At 39.9% G+C, this 16,720-nt stretch overlaps 1 protein-coding gene across 6 annotated transcripts in view; it reads left to right on the plus strand.

The window, feature by feature from the left end:
* LOC148640985 (nectin 1b-like) overlaps positions 1-16,720 on the plus strand; it is a 192,166-nt gene that overhangs the window by 137,037 nt on the left and 38,409 nt on the right. For 4 of the 6 annotated variants that reach the window (XM_088619471.1, XM_088619476.1, XM_088619473.1 and 1 more), the window contains exons 6-7: positions 6,377-6,524; positions 9,452-9,497. In XM_088619471.1, the coding sequence (XP_088475597.1) occupies positions 6,377-6,524; positions 9,452-9,497 (194 nt within the window). The remainder of the gene's footprint in view (positions 1-6,376; positions 6,525-9,451; positions 9,498-16,720) is intronic. The other 2 variants (XM_088619472.1, XM_088619478.1) reach the window with 1 other exon arrangement.

A 16,720-nucleotide genomic window follows, 5' to 3' on the forward strand; every position in this document is an offset into this window, starting at 1 on the left:
ATAAAAATTGAGTGCAATTTACTGTACAGATTGTCATACACCATGATTAAAATCAAGCTAAACACAATTGCTGCATTGCAGCATTTATGAATTATGTGCAAATAAAAGATATGTGCCATTGTGCTTTCAGTTTCTCCAGCTGTGTCAGGACAGTAAGAGGGAAGAGAGTAAACCTACTGTGTCTGTGGCTGGCTTGGCTTGTGTCAAGCACACAGCTCTTGGGTGTTGTGTGATGAGCTCTGTGGGTGCAGCAGGAGTGAAGCCTGTTGACTGGGGTGCCCTGTCAAGCTGATGGATTTCTTCCCTGCTCCACACAGCCTCCTCAGAGCTCCCAGCTTTGCCAGGTCAATTGCAAACCTATTGATTGATCTGGGAGGAAGCCCTGCGCTGTTATTCTGCAATATTGCTTGTGGTGCTTAGTGCAATTGGAGAGATAGGCCATTACTTCAGCTGGATGATTTAACATGCGTTAATGCCCGGTCTTGCCTGAAAAGGAGCAAGGAGCCTACCTTTGGGAGTTAGCAGAAACTTACTGAGCAGTCTTTCCCACTTGCTCATTTTTTATTTTTTCTCCCTCGTCAAAGCTCCTCTTCAGCCAACCACAAGCAGACAAGAGTCCTTCTCCTGGGCACGGCCGACAGTGTTGGTTCCAGCCTGTTTCTCTCTTCCATCCCAGTTTTAGCTGCACAGTTCGTTATGGAGTGACTCCTGGGCAGGGTTAACACTGCCAAAGGATTTCTGTTGATTTTGCAGGTTTTTTTCTAGTTTCTCTTGATGTTTTGGGGGGTTTTAAGCGGTTCCCTGCAAAAGAGTTCTGACTTTGGGCATGGATACAGGTGGGGAACAGAAAGAGATGTCTATTAAGAAATGAATAAGACAGAATTCTGTTTTAATGGAAGTTGCCCACTCTGAGATCAATGGCCCTACACTCTCTAGAATTAATAGAATTCGCTCTCTCTCAGTTCCCCGACAATACATTCTCCAGATTTAATTTAATCTGCTGGCACTCAGATTCTCCCAGTAATATGTTCTCTAGAACTAATTGAATTTGCTAACGCTATGGTCCTGAGCACTACATTCTTAGGGCAGTATTGATTTCTCAGGGATCTGAGGTCACTAGAACTGAATTACCTTAAGCACACCATCTCTTGAGACAGCTGTGCGATTCTTAAAATATCTCTGTTACAGGACAGTGCTGTCTCCCAGAGCTCACCAGTTCGGAGTGATCATTTTAATTCTGCCATGCAGGCAACACAGACCCCTTGCCCCCGTCTCTCTGTTTCGAGAGTCGTTCAGCATGGCTTTTTATCACATTATAATTATGTGTGTAACTACAGAGGGCCAAATTAGCTGGCCTTTAACTTTAATTAGAGTATGAACATAGGGCACACTTAATACTGTGAAAGGTTTTCTTTAAACAATACGTCCTGGGGATATTTTGTTGAAACCCAACAATCTGTGTCACTTGTGTTTTCCCCCTCTTGAGCCGACTCTGTCTTTGTGTCGGACAGCAGGATATGATAGAGAGACAGTGGTGGGTGATAGCCATTCCTCAGTGCGGACGCAAAGCTTTTTATGCTGGACCGTTCCAAGTGTTATTTTCTCTACATGTTTGTTTCTGCGCACAAAGACGGATACTCTCAACGCCAGCTCCTTTAAAGGGGATCTGTCGTCGTTGATTTTTTTTTTAGGTTCACGGTGACGAGACTTTCAGCCTGACCTCAGCTCACATTCACCTGTCAGATAAAAGAGGATGTCAACCTGCCTCTTTTGAGACACACTTATAATTGACTAAAGTCATAAGCATATCAAAGAGACCGCATTAAAACAGTAAAGGTGATAAGACTGAATTGTAGTCACCCATCTTAAGTAATTAGTTGTTTACATCAGTTTAGTGATGTGGTCTATTTATAAGAGCTACAGTACAGTTATGCTTTAGGACTACAGTTTTTAGATTATATACAATTTACTGATGGCTTTGGTATTCCTGTTTTGACATTTTATCCTTTTTACAGTTTTATAATTTATAATTATAAATAATTTATAATTAATAATAATTTATCATTTTACAGTTGTTGAAATTTCTGTATTATAATGAAGTGTTTGATAGCAAAGGTCAGTGTGATCATTGCTATTTTAGAAATAGCAATTATTATTGCTTGTAATTAATTATATTTATTCTCATTGTCAAGTAATGGTTTACTGATAAACACGGCTTAAAAATAGTTTTAAAAATGATTAAGACATAATCATTATTTTCCTTTTAAAAGTTCATCTGGACAAAATGTAAACCACACTATTCCTTTAATATAGAATTTGAATATAAAGTGGATCGAAGATATTTCTACATTTATAGATTTCTTAAGGAATATAAACACCTCCTTGACCTTAGAAATGATTAAAATAGCCCCATTCTTCATTTATTTGGAAATGACAGCATTAAAAATGTTATGATCAGCTTTAATTAATGATCGACTTCTGAGCTGTGGCTTCAGCGTGCCGATCTTCGTATGTGCAGTGAATCTTGTGGGGAGTGGGGAGCTCACCCAGCCGCAGAGTGAGTTATTGAGAAGAGAAGTCAGTGCTCAGACTGTTGAGTGAACTGCTGGGAGGAAGACCGGAGATGGACAGTCAGGCTAGAATTGAGACAGCGGGGGGCCTTGTCAAGCAGTCAACAAGTCAGGCTTGTTAACACCTGCAAACATACCAGCACTCAGCTTTTGTAACCCATGCCGTGATAGCATTCAGTCTAAGTTGTTTCACGATTCCCGGGCCTGAAAGAGTTTTAAGCAACAACAGGACGATGGCTGTAAAAGGGGGGGGGACACTGGGCTAAAAAGGCAGGTATATAGTTGATGTTCTTTGTAAGCAAAATGCATTTCCGTCACAGTAAATCAGAAAAGCATTTCATTTAGAAAAATCTGGTGGAACAATACAGATACACATTGTAGTGGATATGCACAGGAGCACAATTCAGCATTTGTATATTCCTTCCTCGTCTTCAATTTAGAAATGCAAATATAAACACATCATTTATAGAGTACTTTTGATATAGACAGAGAACAGAACAATGAACATGAGTTCAACTGAGAGTGGGTGTCCATTTGGTCACAGAAGGCAGTGTGGGAATGTTTCTGTGGTGAAGCCCGTATTCTCAGATCGCACCCCACGCCCAGACATGCAACATTGCCCTCTTGCCAGAGCTCTGCTGCCAGTTCTCATTTCCCAAGACAATGGGAGACTTGTCAATGGTGAGCTGCTCAGCCACAAGAAGGGAAGAAGGGAAATTCAGCAACAGCTGCAGAAGTGTCCCTCCTAAAGTTAGGAATTCATGACATGCCAAGTTGTGGACCACAATGACTTCATCCACACACAGCTGCTTGTTTCTCTGTGATGAAGCCAGGAAGAGTTGTGGGATCGTCTGGGAGAAGCATGCGTCTGTGATTGGGTGTCTGTGTTAGTATACTGGATATCCTGTCTTTGTATGTGAGTTGCTGTATGTGTATCTGTGTTTTTACAGAGATTACTGGGTTTGCATTCAGAAGTGTGTCTGTACGCAGAGCTTTCTGCTGACAGTGTCTTGGTTTGTGTTTATGCATTGGTTTTTCTATCATTTTATCTGTGTTGCTGTTAGCCACAGATTATGACTAGGTTGAATACTGTAATTAAGAGGAAATGTATATCACCTTCAAAGGTTCCTTTTTGTAAGATTGAAATAATTACCACTTGAAAGAGCTGGTTAATAAAACGCAGATCGTTGATTATGGGGCATGTCTAGTTCCATTTCACAAAAGGCTCCCTTTTACATCAGGTAAGAGGTTTGTAGTGATAAGATAATAGAAACCAGAGGCAGATTTTTATCCATATCATTTTCAAAATGGAAAGAAGTGGAATGGGGATGGACAATACTGTAATCAGACAGAACAAAAACATACAGTAGCTGTCATTCCAGGAAATGGGAAAAAAGAGAAGAGACTAAATTTTAAGAGAAGCACAGCATTTTTGCCCAGGCAGAGAGACAGAATTGTGAGGTCCACTTTCAAGTTATTTATAAAGGGAGTATAGATTAGCTTTACTCACTAAGTCTACTAGGTCTGTATTATTTTTCAGCCTCTTTTCTCTTTCTCCCAGTGTCTAGACTCTCATTAGTTCCCTACCCATTCTTTTTATGAGAATCGCATCTCCCGATCTTTGTACCCAGTCAGCGTTTGATGTGTTTTTAAAAATCTTGTTTGTTTTGCTAGACTCCGTGGTGTGAATGTCTATGGATTTATCATTTTTGCATGTCTGTTGCTCTGAATCATTTATTATGTGTAGAGCTTGAGTGAATGAGATAATTCCTACTCATGCCCTGCTTTCCAACATGTAGTCCTTGATATAACAGTTGTGTATTCATGTACATTATATAACAGTTGTCTATTCTTCATTCCTGTTCTGATTAATTAAATATAAAAAGTCACTTAAGCCTGGAAACAATTATTTAAAAAATTAACCTTTGGAATTAAGAAGATTTCCCAAGGCATTTGCTCTGAATTCAGAAAGAGACAGCTACAGTATATAACCCTGTACCTGCCAGGAGTGAATGAGGATCTGTGCACATTTTCCACTAAAATCTGCATTGTCAAGCCATCTGTCACCTTGCATTCTGTTTCCTAACACAAGCACTGCGATGACGCGGCTCTTGCTGGGAAGAACACGAGCTGTCGGGTACCTGCCTGGGAAGCACCAGGAGATGTTGTCACACGTCATGCGAAGTAATGAATTGGCTTCTCAAACCTACCTGTGCTCTCAGGGGCACTCAACAACAGGAACTTCACTGGAGCCACTTTTATCTACAGTAGCACGGAAGGTTGAGCCATTTCAGCTTTCACAGACTGAAGGTTATGGTGGGCTCTTGTGTAAGCCAGCAGGATCTGGATATTTCAGACCTGTCAACTTATTATGAATAATGTTGCATAGATGGGCATCTGTTGACTATGTTGCTTTTGTGATTGGATAGTACAACATTAGGCATGTTGCTTTCATCTTTAGCTGGAAGACAATAAAGCTCTCAACACCTGAATTGAACCATACTACTATATAATGGGGCCCTTTTGTGTTGTCTTGTGTCATAAAATAACTACTGTAACTCATCTTATTGCTATCTTTTGGCAGCTCTGTTCCCGATAGTACAGGCACAGTCAGCAAGCTGTGCCGAGGGGAAAAAACAACAACATGCTATAACAATCACACACCACAGTCTTCAGGCAGAGAAGTGAGTTAATTCAAAAGGGAGAAAAAAGACAGTTACATCTGGTAGTTTGGTGGAAGTCCTTCACTTCAAATCGGTTTGTTGCATTGAATACTTGAAGGTTCAATCTCTTGGTTGAGGTTTGGTTCTGTGCAAACTGTGTGGCCAGTACACTGAAAGGGGCCCGTCACAGGCAAGATGTTTATATTCTGTTTCTGAGGTGGCAAACCAAGGGTTTTTTATACTGAAAGGACCTCAGGACGTCTGCGCAGGGTGTATGTTTTGCCACTTTTTTGTTAATAAAAGATTCCACTTATTATTGAAGCTTTTTTTCTCTTCAAAATTCTCAGATGATATTTTGTTGCTGCCAAGCTTCCAAGACATCCACAATAAATAGTTTGTTTTATTTAAAAGTTTTCTATACTTTCAACTAGGCAAGCTGGGATGTGAAAAATGTCCACATCACAGGTGCTAGAGAGCTACTGTACAGATCTTCAAAGCTCTGAATTGCTTCAATCCTAATTAGTTCAGCTTAACATGAAATTCAGTCACTAAATAAAGACCTGCAAAACCTATCCATTGTTGAATTAAGGTGGAGAGCACTGCTGAAGATGTTACTGGTTGCAAAAAATGGAAACATAAATGCTTTTAAGTAACTGTATAAAAATTCACAGTGTGCATTTTACAATTGAGCTACTGTTGTTGAGCTACTAAATGTTTAATTTGTAACTTTTGTGTGCACTGTGGCACATGAAGCTAAAGGAGAATATCTTCACATGATTTATAGATAACAGTCAGTGCACAGTGAATGTTACATTTTGCCTTTTTGGTGCAAGATTTCGCTTTTTTATAAAACCCCGAAGCACCGCCAAGTTAATAGACTGGTGAGACAAATGACAGCCCTGCAAGTAGGGGTCCTGTTCTCAAGGCAAATGTAATCCAAATGTAATAGCTTGCGAACAAACCGTTGAAATAGGGGCACAGTGGGGACACTAATTGTGTGTTTACACACCAGGGGTGAAGTAGAAAAAAGGCAGCTTTTGTGTGAGTGATATTTCTTCTAGCTGGAGGAACGCGGTGTTGCTCTGACACGTTAGGAGCGGTGAGCCTGTGTGTCGCTCACATCCTTTCTCTGTCTTTTTCCAGACAAGCCCCTGCCGCAGGGAGCCCCTGGGGGCATGATCGGGATTCTTGGAGGGGTGGTGGCCGCTGGCCTCATTATTGGCGTGGCAGTGACCGTCTTTGTGGTGTATCGGCGCCAGCAGAAGACCCGCACTGAGACCGACAATGATCTGTGAGTACCGCTGACCCAGGAGTACAGGCTTTGTTCTGCCTTTCCAGCACTCGCACAAAGAGAGATAAAAGTTCCCACATCCCACTGGTCTCGGAAATAAAATCGCTTCAGCGACTCACTCAGAGCGAGTAGACATATCTGATGCAGGAAGGAGCAGTGTCGGTGTTTAATGGCTAAAGTGACTTCTGGTTTTCATTTTATCTCTTTATCAAAATCATTTTTGAATAGGAAATTGCCTACTTCAATCTGAGTCAGTTTCTAATAGGCTAATTGCTGTCTTTATATTGGGTGTGTGCCCTGTGGCGGACTGGAGCTCCATCCATGGATGAGCTCTGATATTTCTATAAGGGTAGGCATGCTAACCACTGCCCCTGGACCAGCTGCAGGAGGGCAGAGGTCACAACCTGGATGTAATGTATTTCATTGTCCTGAAAAAGACATTTTGTGAAAATACTGTACATTCAAGAGCATCCTTTAAACAACTGTCAGTGAGACATTTAATACATTAAAGCCCCTATTCAAGAGGAGAGTGTGCACCTGATTTCTGTAAACAAACTTTCCTGCACTAGGGGCTCTCTATATCATATGTTGCTGGACATGATCCAGCAAGGCAGTGCATAACTTTTACTGCAACAGCCCACCTGAATACACCGATTTGTATTCTCATGGTACTATATAATGCATGTACAGTACATATAGTATATCCTCCAATAAATTGTCTTTAAAAAAGGCTTGCCTCAGGAGATTTCATTGACAGACACTCTACTTTACATACAGTACACATGCATGTATTTCATCTGCTAGAAAGTATCACCAGATTCCCAAAGGCCCTGCGAGCATTTTTGTATTTTTTTTTATAGAGTAACTCAGTTTTTGCCATGTATATTGTCCCCTTCCCTGGGGACGAATAAAGTATTTTGAATTGAATTCTCATAAGCTGGGAAATCACCCAGAAAGGAACTTCAAGATGTGCAGTAATTAAGGCAGAATTTACATGAGGTTTACACACTTCTTTGGATAGGTTTGACTGAGCTGCCCTCCCAGGCCATAACTGTACACTACACAGTGAAGAGAACAAGGCATGAGATGAGCCTTTCTGGGTCACCTTTTCACCTTTTTGCCAGCCATTTGGAATGGGCGAAAGTACTTAATGTACTATTGGAAAAGTGAGTTTAAGAAACCAGTCCATCCACTGTAAGTGCAGTAATAAAACCGCAGAGATTTCCAGACACCATTTTCGCAAATGCCTCATGTGCCATTTCCTTTGAAAATTGGAAATACAGTGATTATAGTTCTTGTGCAGCGTACCTGCAGTTATTCCTGACAAATGTGTTTTTTTCCCTTTTTTGTCCTTTGCTTTCAGCATGTGTAATCCAAGGTCACACATATTTATTGGCTTGGTTTTAGGATGCTCTTTCTTGTTCCTGGCAAAAAAGGAATGACTTACTTGTTGAACGTGCATTTTTATGTTACTCCCTGGGAATATTATAGGAAAATATTAAGGAGAGATGAACATTGCTGGGTCTCAAAGGCCAAGATTTCATGGTTTCAGTAAACCAAACTACCCGAACACTTAATTTACTTATTTGGACCACATTTTCCAAACCTAATGTGCATGAATTGATTAGATAAGAGCATTGTCCACTTTCTCCAGTCAGACGGAAACTGAAAGGTGTGTTGAAGTTTCATTTAGTCCAGGCTCAAACTGAATCTAAAACCTACCGCCCACTTTCATCAAACTCTGAAAAGCAATCCTGAATGGAATTTGCTACAGGAGTGTAAATTGAAGTTTTGATTTAGTTAAGACTTGGACAACCTGCTGTATAGTAGCCTTTTAGGAATGCAGCCATTTATCTCAAGATAGCTAGGCTGCTCTTTGTCAGAGAAAGGCTCCGTCAAAGCCTTGCTCCATAATTGAATTCCTTGAGGACCTTCTGGTTTCCTTTCAGACTAATTAACAAGTACTTAATTGCCATCATTATTTTGGAAAGTCAATACATTTAACAAACTTATCTTATATTTCAAAATATTTAGCAGGTCCTTGAATCAGGTAAATCTTTAAACCAATTGAAAAAGCGCTCAAAAATCCTAATAAAAAATTAACTGACAAGTCAAAAAAGAAAAGTTTAAAAACCAAAAGACAGGTGAATTCAATGCTTACAAGAGCTAGAATCTGTGTCCCCTGACTGACAACTTGGGAATCAATTTACATATCCCTGTGTTAAGGTCTAAAGATTTTGAAAAGCCTGAGAGGCCTGTGCTGATGATTCACTGAAGAAAAGTCTAGAGCAGAAAGTTCTAGAAAAGCGACAGTTCTTTCCTCAGATCAATTATTTTGTTTTCAACAAAACCGTGATTTAATTACAATCAGAAGCAATGGTTAATGGTGAGAATGGTTTAAAAGTCCACTGTTATTCTACATTACAATTTCTTTGTGGGTAGATACCTACCATTTTGTGGGCACAGTTAGAGCTCTCTCTTGACATGGGAAAACTAAAACACCAGCAAGGCCTGCCCTCTTTATTGTCGGTGTTTTACTTTCTTTTGCGTTCCTTGACAGTTTGCTTTTTCCATCCAGAGATAATGGTGCTACGAGTTACACTAGTGAAGTGAAAGCTGCAGAATAATAAACCTTAAACTCTTTTCCATTCCACTGAAAGTTTATGGACATCCATTTCCACCCTTTTCCGTTTCTCTGGTCAAAGACTATAATTACTACACTAGAAGTCTCAACCATAAGACCAGAATATACACCCATCATCATTCTAATGGCCATGCTTGCATGAGAAATGAAGAATTGCTTCTCTGTCTGATTCAGTCACACAGCCCTTCTTTCTTTGTACTCTTCTCAGTTTTTCTCTGCAGCTACTGTATCTCTCTCACTCTTCTGCAAAAATAACAGACTTCTGTCTCCTGCTTTCTCCCAGCATTGCTGATAGTTGTGTGCCCCAAGACAAACCAGGCTCTCCTACAAGGAAAGTACAAGAACCTCCCCTAAAACGTACCTCTACCCTTTCTGCTCCCCTCAGTGGTGTCTTTGTGTAGGCTGATTGCAGCATGCCTCCAACAGAAGCTCGTGCAAACTCAGTACATTCTCTTAAACAAAAAAGATCAAACACTGTGCAGCATGTTAAGTTATTTTACAGACAATGATGCTTAAAATCTCAAAAGGTTCTTATTTAGAGGTCGTTTGTTGGTTGTTGAAAATACTATTATACTGTGTATAAGAAAACTGTATTAAATAAAATGAAAAATAACCTTAAATCCTTGTTAGCATGCAAAGACTCAACAGCTCATTTTTGTTTTATCATGTTAAAAGACCACAAAAGGCTGTATGCTTAGTCCATTAAACAAATAATATTTTTTTTCCCAATTCAATGTATAATTTAAAAAAGGTTCAGAGTATTAGTTTCAATCTGGGTTAATCACAATTTAATTCAATACGGCCTTCCGTGAACCAACTAGCTTGAAAAATAACACACAGCAGAGCATCAGTAAAACTCAACATTTCTCTTTAATTTCTGTTTCAAGTTTGTAGTCAAAGTGCTATAAAACTGCTTCCCTGCACTCCCCCAGTCCCTGCCCTGCTTGCGGTGTGCATCTGCTTGTCCAGTGTGCATGCCCAAGGCTGTCTTATTCTTGTTGTTATTGTAGACTCTGTTGGTTGTGAACTGACAGCTGGAGAACATGTAACACTGTGGAAATTAACAATCCCTCTATCCATAGCATATGATGAACGTTAACATGTATAGCTGAGCTGGGCAGGGGTTTCCAACCAGTTATTCTTCAGAAGCCATACAGGTGGTATCCTTTCTCAGAAATAACAAAAAGAACATTTTTACCCAAAGTGTCATGGTGTGTAAAATCAAGTCAGTAACAATTTATTTGAATGCTGATGCATAATGGCTTCACAATTCCATCATAACTGGTGTACATAACGTGCATACTGTAAGATGTCATTTGTGCATATACAGTGCCTTGCGAAAGTATTCGGCCCCCTTGAACTTTTCAACCTTTTGCCACATTTCAGGCTTCAAACATAAAGATATAAATTTTTTATTTTATGTGAAGAATCACCAACAAGTGGGACACAATTGTGAAGTGGAACGAAATCTATTGGATTTTTGAAACTTTTTTAACTAATAAAAAAATGAAAAGTGGGGCGTGCAAAAGTATTCGGCCCCTTTACTTTCAGTGCAGCAAACTCACTCCAGAAGTTCAGCGAGGATCTCTGAATGATCCAATGTTGTCCTAAATGACTGATGGTGATAAATAGAATCCACCTGTGTGTAATCAAGTCTCTGTATAAATGCACCTGCTCTGTGATAGTCTCAAGGTTCTGTTGAAAGCGCAGAGAGCATCATGAAGACCAAGGAACACACCAGGCAGGTCCGTAATACTGTTGTGGAGAAGTTTAAAGCCGGATTTGGATACAAAAAGATTTCCCAAGCTTCAAACATCCCAAGGAGCACTGTGCAAGCGATCATCTTGAAATGGAAGGAGTATCAGACCACTGCAAATCTACCAAGACCTGGCCATCCCTCTAAACTTTCAGCTCAGACAAGGAGAAGACTGATCAGAGATGCAGCCAAGAGGCCCATGATCACTCTGGATGAACTGCAGAGAACTACAGCTGAGGTGGGAGAGTCTGTCCATAGGACAACAATCAGTCTTACTGCACAAATCTGGCCTTTATGGAAGAGTGGCAAGAAGAAAGCCATTTCTCAAAGATATCCATAAAAAGTCTCGTCTAAAGTTTGCCACAAGCCACCTGGGAGACACCCCAAACATGTGGAAGAAGGTGCTCTGGTCAGATGAAACCAAAATCGAACTTTTTGGCCACAATGCAAAACGATATGTTTGGCGTAAAAGCAACACAGCTCATCACCCTCAACACACCATCCCCACTGTCAAACATGGTGGTGGCAGCATCATGGTTTGGGCCTGCTTTTCTTCAGCAGGGACAGGGAAGATGGTTAAAATTGAGGGGAAGATGGATGCAGCCAAATACAGGACCATTCTGGATGAAAACCTGTTGGAGTCTGCAAAAGACCTGAAACTGGGACGGAGATTTATCTTCCAACAAGACAATGATCCCAAACATACAGCAAAATCTACAAAGGAATGGTTCACAAATAAACGTATCCAGGTGTTTGAATGGCCAAGTCAAAGTCCAGACCTGAATCCAATCGAGAATCTGTGGAAAGAGCTGAAAACTGCTGTTCACAAACGCTCTCCATCCAACCTCACTGAGCTCGAGCTGTTTTGCAAGGAAGAATGGGCAAGAATTTCAGTCTCTCGATGTGCAAAACTGATAGAGACATACCCCAAGCGACTTGCAGCTGTAATCGCAGCAAAAGGTGGCTCTACAAAGTATTAACGCAAGGGGGCCGAATAATTTTGCACGCCCCACTTTTCACTTTTTTATTAGTTAAAAAAGTTTCAAAAATCCAATAGATTTCGTTCCACTTCACAATTGTGTCCCACTTGTTGGTGATTCTTCACATAAAATAAAAAATTTATATCTTTATGTTTGAAGCCTGAAATGTGGCAAAAGGTTGAAAAGTTCAAGGGGGCCGAATACTTTCGCAAGGCACTGTACCTGTAAAGCCATATGCATCTTTTCTCACTTTTGTTTAGCAGTTATGAAGGGATATTGAAGCTGTAAAGCAGCAACATTCAAATTAGTGTTACTCTGCAGTCTTGTAAAGTGGACATCCCCTAACAGTGCTGACTAGACCACTTGACCTCCACTTCTGTCTCCAAACTGTTGTAATAAATAGTAACATTACGATAAGCGTCCGTTTTTATTTTCTGTTTACATTAAGGGATCTTTCAAAGAGCAAAGTGGAAATTGGTCCTTCAGTCACAAAAGACTCAAAACACCTGGCATGAGGTCTTCATTCCGAAAATGAATTATATCTTTTAGTTTTGGTGATTTGGATTTTAATTTTAAAAAACACTATGTCAAAAGACTGCACATTTAGTCAATGATTGTCCTTGTGAACTTTTTATACGCTGTACTGTCCTCTGCTGCCTATCCGTTATTGCATGCATATTTTTATTGTTGATTTATTTGATGGTAGTCTATCTGTAGAAAATATTCATTAAGCAGAAAGGATCAAAGCTGAGCACTCTAGTGGTAAAAAAAATATATCTAGGAGGCTCCTGTGATAGAAAACAGATTTAACAGATGTGACCCGAAATTTATATTGTACAGTGTGCAGCATTTTTTTCTTCAATTAGAAATGCTAAAGAGCTTAGAAGCCAGTGGCCTCTCCCAGAGTAAATGAAGTGACCTTATTGTAATGCGCATTGTAATGATATGTCCCAGGCGTATCAAGATAACAAACCATGCTTTGCGGATTGGAAAATCAAAGATTATTGACTATGAATCGTGCATTCAATTGAACTGTTTTCAAGGACTTAAGATCATAACAACAGTTACCAACAAGAGGAGGCTGCTGAACCCTTCTTGCATGTTTGATTGATAGTAGCTTAAAGATCTCAGACAGGGCTTAGATGCTGTAGTCCTTGCAACTTGCAGCCCTTTCAGTCTGGTCCATTGTAAAACGTTTATACAACCAGTTGCTTAATTGCCATATTTTTACTACTCATGATGAATTGCATTCGTAAGGAACTGGTTGCAGCAAAACTGTGACATGAACAGAAGTGAAGGGACCATGATTTGGGTGGGCCAGTTCTAAGAATTATATCCACCCATTTCTTAAAGGTTCCCCATCTCAAATTCCAACTTTCTTATCTGTGTCTTTGACAAAAGGTCTAAAACTCCCTAAAGCTTAAAAGAGGACATTCATTTCAAACAAAGGTCAGAAAGCTCCTAGAGACATTTAGGTTTGTAAAGGGCCTAGAGATTTTTAAAGGTTTTCTAAGGAATCTCCATAAAGAATGAAAATAAAAAGTTATTTTTTTAAATATTTCATTTCATTTAGGTCATTATTAGTAGCATACAGCATGCTGGTATCATGTTGCAGTCATTAGAGACAGTATAGTTACAGAGTGAGAACTTTCTCAGTCACACCAGATCAAGATAAACAGTGTTCCATGATCTGCAATTATTTGTTGTGAACAAATTATTTATTTTGTTGCCCTTTCAAAAATAAGACAAACTGGTGCAATGATTGCTGGTTCCATTTGAGTTTGTCTTGCTTTGGAGAGACTTCCACGTAAATAATTGAAAACAAACACATTCTGTAGCATTTGTCTTTCAGAAGTATGCAAGCATTTTATGGCCAACCGCTCAAGAAAGAAAGAAACTCACATTGTAGTGATCTAGGTTTTACTGGATATCCATCAGGCATTTGTGTGATTTAGTGACTAATCATACAGGTAAATGCTCATGTATCTATTTAAGCTTCTGCTTTGTTTTTCTGCTGCACAGTTTAATGAGGACCGTGCTATATGCAGTACTCCACAACAATACCTTGTCTGTTTTGTAAATGGTTAATCCCAGTGATAATATTGCTCTGAAAAGGATGATGAAATATCGACATGTTAGCTGGTCTCTAATGATAACATATTGGGCTTGTCCAAATGGTGTGTTCAGCCAGAATTCATCTAATGTGTTCATTGTTCAGCTGCTGACTGGGATTATTAAAGATTGTGCTGAATGCCAAACAGCTAGATAGATTAAGCAACTAAAACAGTAACCTGATATGATATTGTACATCAAGAAGCAATGGAGATATTCTTAAATAAATGTAATTGACAGTGTGACACCAGAGACATCAGATAAACCTTTCGCTGATCTCAGAGTTGTCCCTTGACCTAAATTAGCTGTGGGTGAAGCAGAACAAACTTTCAAATCCTGTCTGTATTCCAGTTTCTACTGAGTAAATCAGTGAGCACAGGTGGTCAAAACTAGGACAAATTGATTGAACTTCTCTTGTTTGCTCTAAACGAGGTGCCCCAAGTGTCTGGTGGGGTATCCCCTTTTGAATGACTGCATCTCTGAGTCTAATCTTCTCAGCGATTCAGGAGGAACAACACACCTGAACAGCAGTGGATCCCAGCTTTGAGCGTTCCCTCTGGGAGAGAAATGGTGTTACTCCTCATTTCTTCCTCCAAGCTCTTGAGGTCTGCAGATCATGTGATGCTTGAGGGACGTGGATTATGAGGTTTGAGGAACTGCCCAGCACAACAACAGCAACAAATCCATCATATTGTTGAAGGTGTGGTGAGAAGAGGATTGTGGGACAACTCCTGCCGCCCCCTGGTCAGGGACAGACTAGGCTCACTGGTGTCCCTTGTGACCATGTGAACTTTTCTCTTTGATCAATAATATTTACTCAGTAGAGTCCCCTGTCTAGGATGACACATCAGGAGAAGACAATCAGTGCACAGTGAAGTTTGAAGAACTTTGGAAATGTCTTTTCCAGGGTGCATAGACTATAGCAGCCACTATGTGCACATTGCTCCTGCTGATCCGGTTTGGGTCAAATGGCTTCCTCAGAAAGCAGCTCAGATGCTGACGGCTGCAAAGCAAAATGAAAACTGACCAGCCACAGTAAATAAAAAGGACACTTTTTTTTCTCCCTCTTTATTTTCCATCATAAATTAAATAGCAATCCTACACTCATTTTTGTTTAAAAGAATTTCACTTCTGTCATTCTCCAACCACTGACTTTAATGTTTTGATTTTGTTACATTTGCTTAGGTTATCTCCTAAACTGGTGGAAAAATGTCATTTTCCTTCACAGCTGTGTTTTTAGCTCACATAACAATAGCCTAAATAGTGAGTATTTTATTGCTTTCTCAGATTCTGAGACTTTCTTTCAATGAGCATTTACCTTGAGGGGGGCAGAAAAAAGATGCTTAAACTGTCTGGAGCAAATAAACAGGCTTGTTTCTGCAAGATATTGTAACTGATGATATAAAGTGCAATAAAAGTTATTGATAGGGCCAGATGCGGTGTTGAATTTCTGCTGAGGGAAAGCTGGTGCGAAGCCAGACTTATTTATACAGGTTCCGATAGTATTTGGAAAGAAGAGCTGTGATTTCAGGACACTCAAAATTCAATCCTAAGAAAGCCTGCAGCAGAGGTACAAACACTTCATAAAGGAAACAAGAGACTGTGCTCATGTTTTCTTCATTGTCATGTGTTGAAAAGGTGTAAAGGGATGCCATACAGAAGTGTCAGATGAATAACACATGAAAACTGTGGTAAATTGAGGATTCAATGTGGTATTTTGTTTTAATCTTTACCATCAGCATATGCACAGAAAGGAGAAACCAGATATGTTCCTTTAATGCCTCAGGGCATTTCATTAACACTTTTTATTTGTGTAGTTCTTTAATCGACTGTAAATACTCATGTAAGCGTTCCCTGAATGTCTATACATCCTAGGTGTTTTCATATTATGCCTAGTAATAAACCCACAGACCAACCACACTGACTGTTTCAGATTTTTCAGAAAATTCAAAATAGTTTGAGAAAAATCCAATATTTGAAAATGAATGGTTTATAGACTAATAATCACAGTGGCACCCCCAACTCCGGTTATATACCTCCTATACAGTTATTTCAGGTTTTAAATACATCCGTTTTCTAACCACATCATCCAATTCATCCAGTCCATTCATTCAGGGGTTGTAGTGGAGCTGGAACCTATTCTGGCAATCAATGGGCACAAGGCAGTGTTCAACCTGCACCAGACACTGACCCATCGCAGACACAACCCTTCACACTCTCACACCAGGGCCAGGTTTCCCATGAGCTAACTAAGCTCCATATGTCTTTGGACTGTGGGAAGAAACTGGAGCACCCAAAGAAAACCCACATAAACGCCACGCAGATAACACCCCAGGAACTGAATACCAGATTTGCGAGGCAGCTATGCTCACCATGTGCCACCATGTTGCCCAGTTTTTAAATTTGTGGTCTAAAACAATTAAAAGCCTCTATGACCATTACTAGTCAATAACAGCAAAACCTTCACTGAATGATTGTATGTGAAACAGGTGCCATTGCCCTTTGAGAATGGAGAGGTATACGAGACGCCAGCAGTTAATTTTCTTCTCACGATTAGACAGGGACTGATTATTAACCCCATACTGCAATTAAAAGTATAATTTACATTTTAATTAGCAATAAGATTGTGATCAACAGAAATCAATTGAAACACCAAGGAAACGTCTCTTCAGATCTCTTCCACTGGGAGGAATCTGTGCCAACA

This window comes from Lepisosteus platostomus, chromosome 25 (genome assembly GCF_059453375.1).
Source record: "Lepisosteus platostomus isolate fLepPlt1 chromosome 25, fLepPlt1.hap1, whole genome shotgun sequence".
Lineage (NCBI taxonomy): Eukaryota > Metazoa > Chordata > Actinopteri > Semionotiformes > Lepisosteidae > Lepisosteus > Lepisosteus platostomus.